Here is a 16125-nt window from a genome sequence, read left to right as displayed (position 1 = left end):
TTAGCCTGTCTGTATGGTAGCGATGCAGGGTGTGATGGCAGAGGCTGCCTGTTTGTCTTTATAGAGTCTTATTTTTTAAAAAGTCTCCGTCTCTCCTTGCAGTCAGGATGAAGGCGACGTGGAAGGCTTCCCAGAGATTCAAGCGTCCCCACCACCTTCGCCCTTCCTGTCCGCCATCTTGGCAGCTTTCCAGCCGGTGCCCTACGACGATGAAGAAGATGCCTGGCGTTGCCACGTCAATCAGATGCTGTCGGACACAGATGGGACGTGCGCGGTGCACACATTTCACGTCTTCTCCCGGCTGTTCCAGGTGAGCTGTCTGCGTGTCTGTCCATGTGTGTGTGTTGGCCTGTGTCTGTGTGGACCACTGACCCTGTTGGACTTTCAGAGTATCCAGCTGAAGTTCAGCACCATCACAAACGCATCCACCGCTTTCCTGGGGGCTGGCCTCCAGCGGGTCGGCAGCAAGTTCCGTAGCTCACTGGACGTGATGATGAGCTGCTCCAAGTGCCCGACTGTCTTTCTGGATGCGGAAACGGTGAGTTTGAGCCCCTAATGAACAATAAACTGTAATGGCCCATATATCAAGGAAACGCATAGCTGAGCCTGTGCTTGAGCGTGGCATTTTCAACATAGGACTATTCATTTATCTCTGCTTTGAACATGTATGTAAAAGATTTACTCATCATACAACAGGAGCAGTCCACTGTAGTGTTCTATGTATCGGCCATGCAGAGCAGCAGGAGTGCCATTGCTTATTTGCTGGGTTCCTGATTTATTTCTTCATTCCCATCTGGCCCTTCCAGCTGGTGTCCTGTGGCCTCCTGGAAACCTTGAAGTTCAGTGTGCTGGAGCTCCAGGAGCACTTGGACACCTACAACACGAAGAGGGAGGCAGCCGAACAAGTAAGGCCACATCATTCATGCTGCAGAGTGTATGTGCGTGTGCGTGCGCGCGGTCTCATAAAGGTGCTGTGTTGCAGTGAGGTCTGTGCTCATTCTGGCACCTCAAAGATGTGAGTTGATAGGTGGAGTCTGAAAACCAGTGTTCTGACTGGATGAGGCTGGCACAGACCTGTCTGCATGCTGTGTCGCAGGTCTTCCTAATCGGCTAAGTGCCCTCCCCTCATTACATTTACTTCTGCCAGATGGAGCCCTGATTTGTATGCGGCACAAACTGTGGAGGAGCAGCTACATGTCACTTTATTTGAAATATTTTTACACTGGGTTTGCCATTAAAGAAATGGGTGAAATATTAAAGTTGCACTGGCCACTAGTCTCCTGTCTAATTCTGTTGTTCAACTGGAGGACTTTCTGAGAAATATAGGTGGTAACTGTATATGATGGGTCTCATCCATATGCTTTACACATTGCTGCTCAGCAACCGTTTAGAGGAGATCAGACTCCGCCTCATTAAAGCTGCATTACCCCAACATCTGGGTTTTTGGTAAACAGCCCCACTGGTTTCTGCATCCAAGCTCTGGAAGTTCATCGATCGCTGTGGTCTGTTAATGAAGAGGCTGGCTTGAATGATGTGGATCATCATTAGTGTCCATCCTCTCAAGATGGGGCATAAAGCTTTGTGTCAGGAGGATTTGTACTGTAAGGAGTTCATCTTTAGAGTGGCTAGTTTATATAATTTTTTTAAGTTTGTGTTTTGTGTATGAGCCATTATAGTTCATTGTTCAGTTTATAGTGGTAGTACATGTCTGCCTGTTACGTTTGTATTGTGTTCATCTGACTGTATTTAACCTCCTGAAGGTTTTGACCTGTGTGAGTGTGGAGCTGAAGTCCCTCCCCCTCAGGGACTCGATTAGGGAGAAGATGACTGAATGAAACTGAGCTTATGGAGAAAGCTGATGTAACTGCAGAAGATGTCATTGGTTGTTGATGTCCTTGGGGGTGCTGTGTCTCATTTTTACACGCATGCCCTTCTCTGCAGTGGCTGGAGAACTGCAAGAAAACATTTGGAGACAAAGAAGGTGGACAGCAACTGAACACTCAGGCCCAGGTATGGCACTCTGATCTGAGAGAGTATCTGTGTTTGTCTTTGTGGGTGTGTGCGAGTTTGTGTGTTTTGAGGATAAGGGAACCTTTGGCCAGGATCAAGGCTCTGCATCCGATTGGTTTTGTAATCCATCTCCTGTGGGATGTGACCCTGACATCTGCCGTGCGTGGCCATCGATGTGCTAGACAGGCTACTCGCCTCAGACATGAGGGGTCATCCTTGCGTCTTATGCCGTCATCCATCAATCAGCTGTCTGTCGGTCAGTCAGCGCTGCTGGATGAGTGTGGCTCAGACCTCCCTGTCGGTGCTGCCCTGCTCCCTTGACCTGTGCAAGGTTTTCTCTCCTTCACCGCAGTTTGACACTTTTCTTATGACATCACCGCTCATGTACACAAGCTCCAAACAATAGATCAACCAAACAATGTTGTGATGTAAAGTCAACATATTTAAACATACATATACATTACCTTTGCGGGGTTGTGTTGAAAGGAAATTTCAAATTGTAGTTTTAATATGCTGTCCGGATCACACAATGCTACCCAATAAAATGACATCAAGGTCACTTTATGGCTTATATTTGAAGAGTCAGTTTGCAGTAGCCAGTCGCACAGTACTGGGAGTGTGGGGACAGACCCTGATAAGGATCCTCAAGGACACCATGCCGGAGCAGGCTTTGGCGCCGCAAGACTGCAGCTTGGGTGCCAAGAACGGGTCACCCTCAGGCAGCCTGAGCAGACTTTTAAAGAAGCAGCCCCCTCCTCTATATTTTCATCTTCTCTCCTTTTCCGGTTCATTCCTCGGAAGAGCGATCGGTAGCAGCTGTCCCGAAGCAGCCTGCTGGCTGTGTGTGTCTTTGTAGAGCAGTGGTGTACTGTGATGTCCATTCAGTGCACAGAATGGTGAATCCTGTCTCTCCTCTCCTTAGGACTCACTAATTCTTGGTCTTTCTCCCCTCCCCCCCCCACCCCCACCCCCACCCCCCACCCTGTCTTCTTTTTTTTATTTTTTTGTGACCTGCTCACTCTCCTTGCTTAGCAAATGGAAGCTCTGGCAGTAAGTGCCTCTCGTTCTAGACTGTCTACTTAGTTCAGGACAGCAGACCAATCATTCCATTTGTGTGTGTGTCTGCGCAGTCCTGCTGCTTGCCAACTCCCTCCCTTTCTGCTCTGACTCCGCCCAATGATGTCAGCCCCACCCTCTCCATCTAATAACACAATCTAACACTGCAAAAAGTCCCCCCTCCCCCTCGTCAGTCTCTTAACACTCTATAAGACTCCACCTCCAATCATTTCTTGTGGAAATTTCATGCTTATTAATGCAAATGTGTACCCTGACCTCGTTGTTGTGATTAGTGGTCTGATGAGCAGCGCAAGCCCCTCCCACGTGGTCTCCTAAGCAGCGGTGTACTGTTTATCATTTAGCAACTTTTATATTTGGATTGGGTGAATGGGATCAGTGATGTTCGGGTCAGGGTGGGGTGGGGGTGGGGCAGTTACAGAGGGCTAACGGCTGGTTCTGGCTTAAAGCTTACCTGCAGACCTCTCAGGTGCCTAAAGGTTGCTGGTTGCCATTGGCAACACGTGTGCCTATTCTCCACTTAGCACTAACCCTCCTACACCTTTTCATATATTCCCAGTCCAGCAGATGTCATCACGCTTGGTTCTAGACGCTTCAAGGAACTCGTGGGGGCTAGGCAGGCTGTTTCCATCCCATAGGTGTAACCTGCATGCCTGTCTCTCTTTTTTTTTTTCTTTTTCTTTTCCATCCATAATAAACAGAGGCAAACAGAGCTCCCTCGCCTGGGGTTAGCAAGTGCTGCGTCTCCTCTAGGAGCTGCTAACCTCCTGCCATCTCTAATCATGCACCTATTTATGGAGCGTGTGTATGCAGGTGTGGGAGTGCAAGTGAGCCAGCTGTTTGTGATGACCCCCCTCTCCTTCCGTACCAGGAGCTAGAGCTCTGTCGCAGGCTCTACAAGCTACATTTCCAGCTGCTGCTGCTTTTCCAGGCCTACTGCAAGCTCATCAGCCGGGTGGACACCATCAAGAGGGAGGCCGAGGTAAGCAGGCGAGGGGTGTTGGTCCGGGTCAGTCTGCACATGGAGGTCTTATACACACGTACTCTGGGGTGGAGTTGCTCCATGAAAGCTGGATTTGTAGAGACGGTCAAATGTTGTCTGGCTGTCTGTCTGGCTACCTGTCTTTGCCTGGCCGTCTGTCTGTCACATGCTTTTTCTCTGTCTGGCTTGTTGCCTTCCTTCCATCCTCCTTGTGTACAGCATGCCATTTCTGTAAGTTACCAAGTCCATGTTGTTCTCCTCCAGGTAACAAATATGTCTGAGGAGTTGGCTCTCTTAGAGAGCTGTCTTAAGGAGGCTGAGTCTCTGGGAGATGGGCAGGAGGAAGTTAATGTGCCTGAGATGGCTCAGGCTGACACTGAGAATGCCATCCACTCCCTAATCGAGTCCCTGAGGGGGCGGGACTTCAGCGTTGCACTTGCGCAAGTCAAAACCTTCAGGTAATCGGCGAGTGATGCTGTTTTTATCTGACTAATCCTACTCTGGTACAAAATCATTTGGAGTTGGCAGTTTGCACTTTGTATCGGTGCTTTTTATCTGAAACTGAAAAATCTTTTAATCTGTTGCCAATCTGTGGGCAGGTCTCAATGGCCCAGTGACATCTTCGGCAGCGACACAGACGACGCGGTCCAGACGCTGCTACACATCTACTTCCGGCACCAGAGCCTGGGCCAGACGGGCTGCCTGGCAGTGGTGGGGCCCAGCCGAGACCTGTCCCAGGCCAGCGGCCTGCTCACAGAGCTTAACCTGCAAATCCGTGAGTCGCTGCGCTTGGCCCAGAGCTCCTCCATCAGCGTCGGCTTCTGAGTCAGCTGGGCCACCAGACCCGCAAGATGTCTAAGGGCTAAAGGACTTCCGGGAATCTGTTGTGCGTGGGTGTTTGCAGGGGGTGTTTGCGTGTGTGGGTGTACCTATGTATATATGTATAAGCTAGTCTCCTCCTCACAATAAGCCGACGCTATGTTCAGCCGCAATAATGCTTCGAGGTGACCTTATGGCGTGGAAGCAGATGGATGATAGCGCCTGCTAGAGGACTCTTGGTGGAATGACCCTCAAGGCTTCCAGGATCACTGGGCGGCTACGGTTATGCCCTAGAATACAGGGGGCTGGCATAATGGAGATATCTCTGCTTCAAGGACTGATAACCCGAAGAGCTTTCAAATGCATGCTTGGAAGAGATCGCACTGCAAGAGTATTTTTTTGGAGAAATTTTTATTTTTTAATCAGCTAAACCTAGTTTGTGAATGTTTCCTGAGTGCCCCCCCATGTTATTCCTATCAGCCACCTCTAGGGGTCGGGCTACTTCCTCGCTTGGAGTTTTCTCTAATGAAATCTGATTGTAGGTAACCAAAACGGTAGTTGCCTTTAGAGAGGTGTGTATGTGGGTGTGTGTGCGTGTACAGACACATAAGCACCCATAAACTCAGATTTATGCACAAGCTAAGTGCAAACTGGCTCATTATAAAACGATGGTAACTTATTTTACTCTGTATATATTTTAGAAATGTATAGTGTAAAACCAGTTTTTTTTTTTTCTTGTATATTTGTGCAATGCACTGTTATTCCAGAATAGGTGTATAAAGCGTTTTTGGGGGAGGGACCAGATGGAATTATTGCTAACCAAACTGCTCCATCGTCATAATTTTTTTTCCCACATCAACATGTCACAACCAACCCTTGTTTGGCTGTGGTCACGGTCCACGTGGAGGGCGGTCAGGATGCCCGTACTCGTCGACCGTGCCTCTGAACGCTTGCCTGGCGGCCAGCCTGCACCAAGGATGAGGAAGGTGTGGAATTCTCACGTTCCTTGGAACTGGGATAAAGATGCCTGGGCCTGCCTGGACATTATGCATTCCTCCACTTCACTGTGATCTTCATGTTGGTTCTGCTTGACCTGGGGGGGGGGTTACTGATGGCGCGTCGCAGCACTGTGTTCTGCAAAGAAACTGTAGCCCGCGTCCATCCATGTTAGCTCTGCTGTGCTTTCGAAAGGCACTGTGCTTTCTGCCAAAGCGCAGGGACATGAACTATATTAAAAAACCTGTGTCACGGCACATTAAAATGATCACTGTACTCGGCCCTTACAGGGAACTCTTCTGTTGGCTGTTTGGTACTTTTGAATGCTGTTCTTAATTATTTAATGGGTATATTATTTACTGGGAAAATAGTTTTTATTTAGAGGTGCATTACACTTTTTTCCTCATACCAGCCTTCATAGATAAAGCCTGACCACATGTATGTGTTCTGCTTAACCCTCTGGCTTCTGACTGCGTGGAGGGACGTTCGGAGAGCAGAGCGGCTCTGACTTGTTAGCACCTTCTGTCCAGCGGTCTGCTCTCCAGCTGTGAGCCACGTGTGTGCCCACATGTGAGGCCTGGCAGGCTGCTGGGTATCACGCCTGGGAGTGGGCGATGTGGAGGAGCTCTGACCTGCACATACTCTCACTCTGCTCCCACATGGGGGCTAGCTCTGCTGTGGCCTCTCCGCTGTTATTTATTTTAAAAGGTATTTAATTCATTTGAAATGTTTATTAAAGATCCATTTAAATCAGCATCAGCCAGTTGTACTGTTGTTCCTGTTATGGTGGCTTTTTTTAAAGGGGGGGGTGTGTGTGTGTGTGTAAATGCAGTGCTTAAATCTTGAGACCACAGTCCATCTTCATCAGGGAATTTGGCTGAAATTTTCCAAAGACCTGGAAATCTTAACTAGGAAATGTCATATTGGGGACATTTTTGGGTTTTAAACGATCTTATTTACATGTATAGTTCCTGGAATTCAATTTGTATAATGAGAATTCTGATGGGGAACCACTTTAGTGTATGCCTTAGGCAGTGTATAACTCACATTATCCAGTGAAATTCACTAGGACCAACCCAGCCAGGGGCACTTTTAAAGTAGGCTAACCTTTGTTCTGAATCAGTGACAGGGGAGGGGACACAGAGGCCAATCAGCTTTCAGGATGGGCCAGTGCACCTGGCTTGACAGCCTGAGCATTTTTTGCTCATGAATACTGAAATGAGCTTGGGAGCCATGATGGGTGTACAGTTCTATACTTTGAGTCTACCTTTATTCCCCTCCCCAAGAAGGTCAACACATTGAATCTTGGGCCATTAAGGATCCAAGAGGTATGTCCTTCACAACTTTACAAAAGGTCATTTTAGACCCCATTTGAAGGAGCCTTCAAATGGGACAGCCTTGATGCGTCTGGTCTTTCAGTACAGCCCCTGAATTTAAACTGCTGTTCAACAATCAAAAGCAAATGCCAGTAACAGCCACCCACCAAACCAAATGTAAAATCACTGGTAATGAATCCAGCCTTTTCATATTGCTGACTTGTCCCTTGGTAATGCCACTTACCCAGAATGTGGCAAGTTGACCGAACTAAAGCTATTTCAAAACAGCACTGGACACGTGATGCAATGAATCAATGCTGTTCCATTTATTTTACATCTCATTTAGGTTGAGGACAGATAAGCACCATTTGCTGAAACACAGCTGCAACCAGGACTGCAGGAAACATGTTAGATAATGTATTTGAAGCTGAACGTGCTGTCGCAGGAAAGGCGCTTGCCCTTGCAGCGGCCGCACAGGTCCTGGCGATGCGGGCGTTTGGGGTCCACGTGACGCGGCGTTACCGGGCATGTGCAGCGCGCCCGCTTGCAATTCTGTCGGGAGGGGTTAAAGCATGAGGCAACGAGTCGCCCTATCGTTGTTATAAAATCAATTACTTCTGTTCAACTATCGGAGGACAATGCACTCTACCTGACAAGTGATATCCTCCACGCGGTACGGATTGTAAGGCTTCTGGCATGTTCTACAGAACTGCTTGAAGTAGACCTGGAAAAACGCTAGGCTATTCTGAGGAGTTTACACAACCGACTGGCTACTTTAACATTTTACGGTCGTTTTTACCCATACCTTGTTGGTGCCCTGCACACACCAGACGTATGCGCTCTCCCATCGCAGGTTGCAATCTTTGCAGTGATAATAGCCGTACTTCTGTTCTAAGAACTTCAGAGTATAGAGTAGCATTACAATGACTGCCACATTGAGCTTAGTATTTTATTTAAGTGCTTAAATCTGAAAGCTGCGCTACACCCGCAGAGATCAGCTTCCACACTTAGGGATTATTTGCGTTATGACAGAGTCACCTGGAATCTTACGCGCGCCTTTGACTGGGCGCCATCTTGGTTCTTTGGGGCTTCCTCGGCTTTGGAGGAGTCCTCGGTTTTCTCGCAGGCGTCTTGCTGCTGGCGGAGCTGGTCGTCCGATATTTCTTCGCTTGCTTTCTCGGCTTCGGCTTCCACCTCGTTTTTCTCGCTCTCCTGGTCCTCGTCCCTCTCCGCACTTCCAGACTGCTCCTCGGCCCGCACCTGCTCTGCTTCATTCTCCAGGAAAGAGGTCAGCCTCCTAGAAGCGATGGGGGAGTACACGGCCAAGGTGCGCGGATAGCGCACGGTGCTCACCGGGCTTCCGGGCGCCTCGGCGTCCTGCCTCCGTTTCCGAAATGTCTCCCGCCTCCGAGCCAGCAGAGTCCGGGGCCCCAGGGAGCACTGAACGGAGGCGTCCGTTTTAGGGTTCACTTGGACCCCGACATCTTTAGTGTTGGCCTTTCTTAGCCGGGGGGTGAGGTTGGGGTTGATTTGGGACAATATGGACTTAAGCTGCGCTCTTTGGTGATTGTCAAAATAAGTTTCGCCGTCGCCATAGCTCGCCAAATAACTCTTGTGCCGCCAGCCGCCGCCTTTCGGCTTGGCATTGAGGAAGCGGCAAGCGTATGGATTATACGCTGAGTACAGGTAGCTGTCTAGTGACTCGTCACCATATGTAGCCATAATGCTAAGCCAACCTAAGTGTGTGGCTTTACCAATTTAAATAGGCCAGGGCCGTCGATTACTTTTAATTCCCCGGTGTCCTTCATTTCCTATGCTGATTAGGCTTGTTACCACATGCCCCGAGACGCAAGCGTTTGGAGGTCAGTCGGAATTTACGGTTCTTTATGTACAATTTGTAATTTAAATGTGTTCACTAACAATGTATCGATATGGTACAGGGTTCAGCTAATGTTACTGTTTAGGTTTGTTTTTTGATACATCTCGGTCAGACTAAGAGGTCCAGGATTAGGTGTCCAGGTCCAGGCTTTTGTCATACTGCTGTGATGTAGTTAATGAGAAACACAGTAGATGGCAGCGAACGTTGTTTTTAATGTATGTTTATTAAATTATATGTTAATGCATGTTACACAAATATTTGGATTTGTTGAGGATTTTGCTGTCTGACATTTGAAGGTCAGTGGGACACAGCCGATGTGGCCCTGAGAAATCAAAACGTAAGTTCTGCATTTGTCCTGGATGCTGGCTGTCCAACACTCTCTATGCTCTGCTCAGCAGAGCTTACCATTGGTGGCTTATGAATCCAGAGTCCGCTGGGTGTCACAGTAAATCACCACAGTCTCAGACCAATTGTGATCTGTATGAATACAGAACTTTCCTTACACTTTAGTGATGCCAGCTTCCACACCCAGCAGCCAGTTTTTACACACAACTTCAAGCATGTTTGTTCACCTTCACATTGTTTGTTTTTCAAAATATAACCTTATGATAGTTGAGGCTAGTTTAAATATACATTTTTTGAATATACATTTCAACAAATATTACTTAATTTGCTTTATGCCCATTCGTAGAAAATTATGAATACTGGAAGTTACTGGTGCACCGTAAGAGGGATGACTGTTGAAATAATATGGCTGCAGCACTTTCTTAATAATAATATTCCAGCCGTTACTTTTATACCATTCATCACAAAGCTGATGTTCCTATGGGCATTATGCTAATAAACGCATCTTTTGCCATGCAAATGGTAAATGTATGCATGGGCATTGTGGGTTATACAACAGCAATGTACATGTTGACTCCATATGTGCTCAAAAGATGCTAGTGATGTTATTGGTGTGATTGATGTTAAACCTCAGCCGGGGTTGGCTGGGGTTCCATCATGATAGAATTTGGGTCGCTCACTGTCACTGCTCCATAAGCAGTATCAAAACCATTTTCCTCTTCTCTCAGTGTCTTATATGTGATGTTCGTATCATCGCCATCCTCCGGAAATTCTTGTTTGTGAAGGACTTCTCTCCGGTAAATCCTGTAGACCAGTATGAAGACGGCAGCTTCGGCTGCCTGGAAGAGCGCGTAGAGGAGTGGGAACATGTACATTCCGCCCATCAGGTCAGGCGGAAAGGCCAGTTTGAGGATGGCAGTACAGAGCTGTACATTCTGGCAGCCCGTTTCCAGGGAGACAGTCCGGCGGCTGTTAGGAGGTAGGTCGAGCAGCGCAGCCAGGCCATAGCCTCCCGCATAGCCAGAAAGTGGCATGAGCACCGCCACCAGGTACACAGAGGGTGGAATCTTAGATATAAGCTCAGGGCCCAGCATGGCACCCGTCATGAAGAACAGCATCACCAGGGTCACCAGCAAGGACCACAGTGAGATCTGTCCAAAACACAATATGCACATCAGATCACATGAGTATTCACTTGTTTAGATACTTCACATCCATTGGCAAGCAATAATACTGGCAAAACCTGATCATTTTCACAGTGGGTTTCAGTAGTGAATTTGGTGAGCCCACCACCTATAGAAGGAGGCTATGAAGGTGTTGCTTAAACTCTAGATGTTTAGTGGTTGGCATGTAGTCAAGGTTAAAAGGACACAGAAGGGTTTTTTATTATTATTATTACTTAAGGTAAGTTTGCATTGTTAGTGATTCTGGTAGGGATATGTGCTACATAGGGTTTTACCATTGTATTAGGTGATTGCATTTTCCTTATACTGAGTCAAATTGACTAAACTACACTTAGTTGCGACTGATATTCTTTCGTGTAGACCTCGGTATGCTTTGTGAAATGAAGTAAAAATTAGAGTACCATTTCAAGTGAAATTGTGGGCTAAGGTTGAGTTAACACCAAGATCCCATTTGACAAAGAGAGCCTGATTCATTGGCCCTGACATTTGCATCTGTAACTATGTCCCAGATGTCTCTAGATCCTAGTGGTGCTTCTGCCAAAGGATACTGAGACTCCGTACTTGCATTACGTTTTTGTCGATGTTCTTTTATACATGTGGCATATTTGTAGAATTAAACTAAAAGAACTCAAGTGTAACCTAGACATTTATGTATGACAGTGGTAGAGGATGCAATAAATCCTGTGGACAAATTCATCAGCCAGCCCCCACATGAGCTACTGTAATTAAATCATGTCATCGTTAATGGTAGTGATGCTGACTTGCATTGCTTAGATTTATGCGGTGTGTGACGTCACTCTGTGGGGGTCACTGACCTTGTGTTTGCCTTACCACTTTGTTCCGGATTGCCCCTGACACATATCGACTAAGCCGCCCACCCTCCATTTTGTGCTTTTGTTAGGCCGTGCTCTATTAAAGTGTGCCAGTAGATAATTGGCAGGAGCAGCTTAACCCTAACCCTACACTGACCCCTCCTGGGGGGTCTGCCTCTTTGCAGTTTCTGGAGGAGGAGGTTAAATTGTCTAACATACTGGTCATTGCAATTTTAAGAATCTGAGAATGGATTTTTGAAAGAATTTTTTTTAATAATTAACAAGAGATACCAAATAGTATAAAATAGAATAGTATTTACTCATAATATAAAGCATTATATTTTTTTCCAATAATTCATCTCCGAAAAGAGCAACTTTGGTTGAAATTGCAGGGTGCGTAACTAGTGTGAACTAGTGGGGGGAGTTGCTATAGTATTACTGCCATGAATCAGTCTTTAGTGTGCTCATCTATATTTAGAAGTCCAGATATGGACTCTCTACATCACGCAGATTCAATTGTCATCTAAGAGGCCAGAGTCCAGAAACTTTTCCAGCCTTCATTACACCATTAAGGGCTCAGACATGTAGTTAAATGAAATTCACTCAAGGCAATTACTTCAATCAGGTGGTTCAGGGCCCAGCTAAAAAAAAAACCCTGCAATATATCCAGCAAACAGTGTAACACTGACTTGTGGAAGAATAGGGTAAACAGTTGGCTCATATTCTAGGTTTTTTTTATTATTATTCAATGGAACACATTGTAATTTTTGATGTTGACTTTGTGGACTTTCTGGATCCCCGTTTTGGAAGTGATACAGCTGAATTTCCTCCATTTTTTAAAATAAAGAATTATTGTACTTTTTTTCATACAACAACCAAACCATTATTTAATTAAAATATTGTTTTCAGTATCATATGACAGATCTTTTGTTAAATAATAATGCCATTAACAGTAATGTTTTTATTTGTTTTTTGAGCCCGTTATAACTGAGATACCCCTGCCCGTTTATACGCACATTGTAGCCTTTGACAATGAATGGCTTGAATTGGGATACAACAAATCACCAGCGTTATCGAGAAAGGCGTTTAAGTCTAGAAATTCTAGTAACGCCTCTAATGCGCAAATTTTGTTGCTGACATTATCATGATTCACGTAATTAAACAGAACGTATCTTACAAATATTTAAATGACTCGAACCGTATTAGCGTTTCTGTGAACATTTTGTTATTTTTTTATTGTAATGGTTTGCGTCAATATTGTGTTTAGGTTGCATCATTCGATTTCCTAAGGTATTAAGATAAACTACTCGGATCTACATGCTATATGGGCGTTTTAGTAATGAACGGAGATGAGAGTTGCCGAATGGGCTTTGGGAGCGTTTGTAGAATTACCTTTAAGATTATGTCAGCGATCCGTGTGTAGCGGTATCTGAGAGCCACGCCACAACTGATGGGGATTAACGTGCTGCACAGAGTAAGGATGATCGCTCCAAAAGGCAAGAGGTTCACAACTGGGGTGTTGATCCAGGCGCGGCTGTACAACCACAGGCAGAGCGGCATGAGCACCAGCGCCAGCAGGGTGGAAGAAATGGTCATGATGACGCTGGAGGACAGAAAGGGGACCCGTTATCGTTTGTATAGTTACTGCGATGGCTCTAAAGAAGTGTTCCAATTCTTAAAACACGAAATATTTCTTGATTTCTCTCTGATTTCTCTTGTTTTAAATACGTATTATTGATATATATATTAGATATTTAAAGATACTACATTGTTAATTGAGTTATTTGTAAATAAACAGTTCTGTTTTTACTGAAATACATGAATTGAACTGAAATAAATTTGTTTAAATGCGCATCTATATGTTTTTCTCAAAATATTCTCAAACCAAGATGTCATGTATGAAGTCGTTTAAATAAAAACTCATTCATCGACTTTACTTAATTCATAACGCGGGGTAATTTAAAACCGTATAGATCAATTTGATTAAATATATTTTGCAATCATAGTCCAAATTTGATTTTGGAACTGTCCGACTTGAGCGCGAGGTAGGCGGGTAGGCGCGCGCTTACCTCAAGTTCATCTCTCCGTTAACCAGGAGAGTCAAAATGTTGGACAGGTTCCCGCCGGGGCAGCAACCACACAGTAGCACTGCGATAGCTGCTACATCGTCCAGTGAAAAGGCTAGGGCCAAGAGGAACGCCACCAGGGGCATGATGGCGAACTGGCACACAAGAGCCAACAGCACTCCGATAGGCCTGCGGATGTGTTCCCCGAGCTGGCTGATTTCAACGGTGCAGCCCAAGCCGAGCATCGTAAAGCAAAAAACTATCCCCACAAATACATTGATACCGTGGCTTAGCGGAGAGTCCCAAAACGCAACAACAAGTTTGTCGGTGGCATAGGTGACAGGAGGGTGATCTCCAAGAAAGTGCACTGGGGCGGTATTTTTCAAAGCGCTGGTCATCAGTGATATCGGATCACTGGTGACTTGTAATCCAGCGCTGACAATGTCTTCGGAAAACCTGTTAGAAGCTTGCGTGATGTTCTCCTCATTTTCGGTTAAGTTAGAAAAGGGAGTTATATTCACCGGCAAAAAAGTTTCATTGTCTGCAACGTTTAGATTTTCCATTGTGTTACCTGAGAAAGCTCCCTAGAGAGTTTATCAGATAATGTGGGGTATGTGTCCCCTGTTGGTCCGAGCGCAGCGATCGGGTCCCCTAGCGGTGCATCGTCACAGTTTCTTGTCGCCAATGGCTGAAGGAGGACCGAGGCTTATTTAGAGAATGTGTGGGCATCAAAGGGGTGGTCTGTGCTATAAACCGATTCCGTCAAGAAGGCTGGTTTTCCAATCATGCTGATTGGTCCGCCCTAAGTGCCAGCCGACCCGAACGTTGTTGGAAGGCTCTCTTATTGTCGTCGAGAAGGGAGTATGGAGGTTGGTCTTGGTGGATCCCGTCGCGCTTATCTGCGCCTGCAAATGGAAACGCCTGTTTTTTTCATGCCTTTGGACTGTGGGCGAGCGTGCTACGGTTTCCCATAAGTCGTATTTCGTTACAGTTGGAGAATTGTGCACTTAATAAAAAATTTAAAGAAACACCCGATTCTGATTGAATAGTATCAAGTATATATCGTTGTCTCCATTCAGGCGCTTGCCAGGTATTTTGGGGTATAGTGTTTCATTGACTGTCCAGACAGTGCGTATCGGGTAGGCAATCGCTGCAATGTGAATGATGCTGAAATTGCCGGCTAGGTTATTTCCCCGGTGATTGTCAGGCCTGGTGGGTGTCAGAGTTCACGAGTAATCGCCCTAATGACACTTAGCATCCTTTCATCAGATAGCGTGCCGTTTACATAAAAAAAATTATAATAATTTTAAATGCTATATTTGTTTTAATTGGATTTCATCAGCGATGCATGCCTTTTTTAAAATGTTGCAATGCTAATGCTATTAAAAGCCAACACGCATATATGCCCTAAGCTCTCTCCAGTTACGTGGAATTAAATTGTGTACGTGATGCACGAAGCAAGTGTTTGTGTTTTTATACTTGTGTTCTGGTAACGCATAATCCCGTTTAGATTGCCTCCTTACTACTAATTTACCTGTTTTGACCTAGAATTTGCAGCTTGTGCCAACAATCACCTCCGCAATTTAGAAATGACCCTCGTCAGTCCGACTGATGTACCGCGCATAGTGAATTTATATATAAAAAATGAACAATGTATTTTCTTAAACTATCTGCGAATAAATAAGAGAGGTGGATTTAAAACAGCCCGGATACAGGACTGTCGTTTTCCTGACGCTCACTCCGGACGTCGGCTTCTGGACTGGACTCTTCTGCATGTCATTGCGCGGGTTTGGGAGTTTATCGGTGCATCCGCAACATTCAGATTAACTAGTAGCCTAAGTCGTATTGTTTTTGTTGTACGGAAGAGGTACGTTTCTGGCACTCTTAATAAAATGTATCCCTTTTGCGTAAAATAAATTTGTAAAAGACGTGTGGTCGGTCGGCACTGTGGTGCTTTTGCACCGTTCTTTCGCTAGTAGTCGATATGAGCTTTGTCACGTCAAAAAAGCTCTCGAAAGAGACGGCAAACGTCAGTCAAGAGTCTGTCACTCTCCTTACTGAAAGGATTCTACCCCTTCGCGATAGGATGGACTCCGTCGAACTAGAACAGCGTACAATTCGCCATATGATACTTAGGCCAGCTGTTTACATAGACGAATTCAAAATTCGTGTAGTCACACCTTTTCGACCATGCACGTGTAAGACGGTCATCAACTCTGTAACGCAGGAAGGGATTTTTAAAGCGCTTCTTGATCGAGACCTTTCCTTACCAGAGAAGCATTAGTTTTCGCTGAGTGCACGCTGCCCATACGGAACAGCTTAAGTCGAGGTATTGTAAAAGGCTGTTTTACTCCAAACGACAACTTAATGCTCCCGACAGGGCTGGGAGTCTGCATGCAATGGTCTGCTTGGCTCAGGAGCCTTCCAATGTCTTCTGTACCATACAATTAACAGGCACTCTTGCACAGGATGATTTACATTTCCGTCTAAACAGGGTGCAAGTCATTACGCGATGGTGCGCGATTACAGAACGTTTCAACATCTGAATTTCTCTGGTAGGAAGCATAAGAAGCCCCTCATGAAGGAAACTTTAAATCTGAAAATTTTCGAGGACGCTGGAAATTCAGAATAACCCCGGATCG

The 16125-nt window shown here is 45.8% G+C and overlaps 3 protein-coding genes across 9 annotated transcripts in view; 1 reads left to right on the top strand and 2 right to left on the bottom strand.

The window, feature by feature from the left end:
* The window catches only part of fryl (furry homolog, like), a 63168-nt gene extending 56528 nt beyond the window's left edge, over nt 1-6640 (top strand). For 6 of the 7 annotated variants that reach the window (XM_072712594.1, XM_023823654.2, XM_072712590.1 and 3 more), the window contains 8 exons: nt 103-310; nt 389-538; nt 807-905; nt 1942-2010; nt 3043-3060; nt 3956-4066; nt 4331-4524; nt 4666-6640. In XM_072712594.1, coding sequence (XP_072568695.1) covers nt 103-310; nt 389-538; nt 807-905; nt 1942-2010; nt 3043-3060; nt 3956-4066; nt 4331-4524; nt 4666-4891 — 1075 coding nt within the window. In that variant the 3' untranslated portion in view covers nt 4892-6640. The remainder of the gene's footprint in view (nt 1-102; nt 311-388; nt 539-806; nt 906-1941; nt 2011-3042; nt 3061-3955; nt 4067-4330; nt 4525-4665) is intronic. The other variant, XM_023823655.2, reaches the window with a different exon arrangement.
* Nucleotides 6641-7499: 859 nt separating this feature from the next.
* zar1 (zygote arrest 1) lies at nt 7500-8952 on the bottom strand. Its single transcript, XM_023823749.2, has 4 exons — nt 8236-8952; nt 8003-8095; nt 7847-7921; nt 7500-7749 (listed from the first exon to the last, which is right to left on the bottom strand). Exons 1-4 carry the CDS (start codon nt 8917-8919, stop codon nt 7606-7608), a joined length of 996 nt encoding a protein of 331 aa, XP_023679517.1. The 5' UTR covers nt 8920-8952; the 3' UTR covers nt 7500-7605.
* Nucleotides 8953-9280: 328 nt separating this feature from the next.
* On the bottom strand, nt 9281-14399 carry slc10a4 (solute carrier family 10 member 4). Its single transcript, XM_023823748.2, has 3 exons — nt 13487-14399; nt 12810-13020; nt 9281-10572 (listed from the first exon to the last, which is right to left on the bottom strand). The coding sequence occupies exons 1-3, from the start codon at nt 14044-14046 to the stop codon at nt 10045-10047; spliced, it is 1299 nt and encodes a 432-aa protein (XP_023679516.1). The 5' UTR covers nt 14047-14399; the 3' UTR covers nt 9281-10044.
* Nucleotides 14400-16125: the final 1726 nt, after the last annotated feature.

Source organism: Paramormyrops kingsleyae, chromosome 1 (genome assembly GCF_048594095.1).
Source record: "Paramormyrops kingsleyae isolate MSU_618 chromosome 1, PKINGS_0.4, whole genome shotgun sequence".
In the NCBI taxonomy this organism is placed as follows: Eukaryota; Metazoa; Chordata; class Actinopteri; order Osteoglossiformes; family Mormyridae; genus Paramormyrops; species Paramormyrops kingsleyae.
Note: the sequence above shows the minus strand (reverse complement) of the source record. Positions and strands in the feature narration are given on the sequence as shown.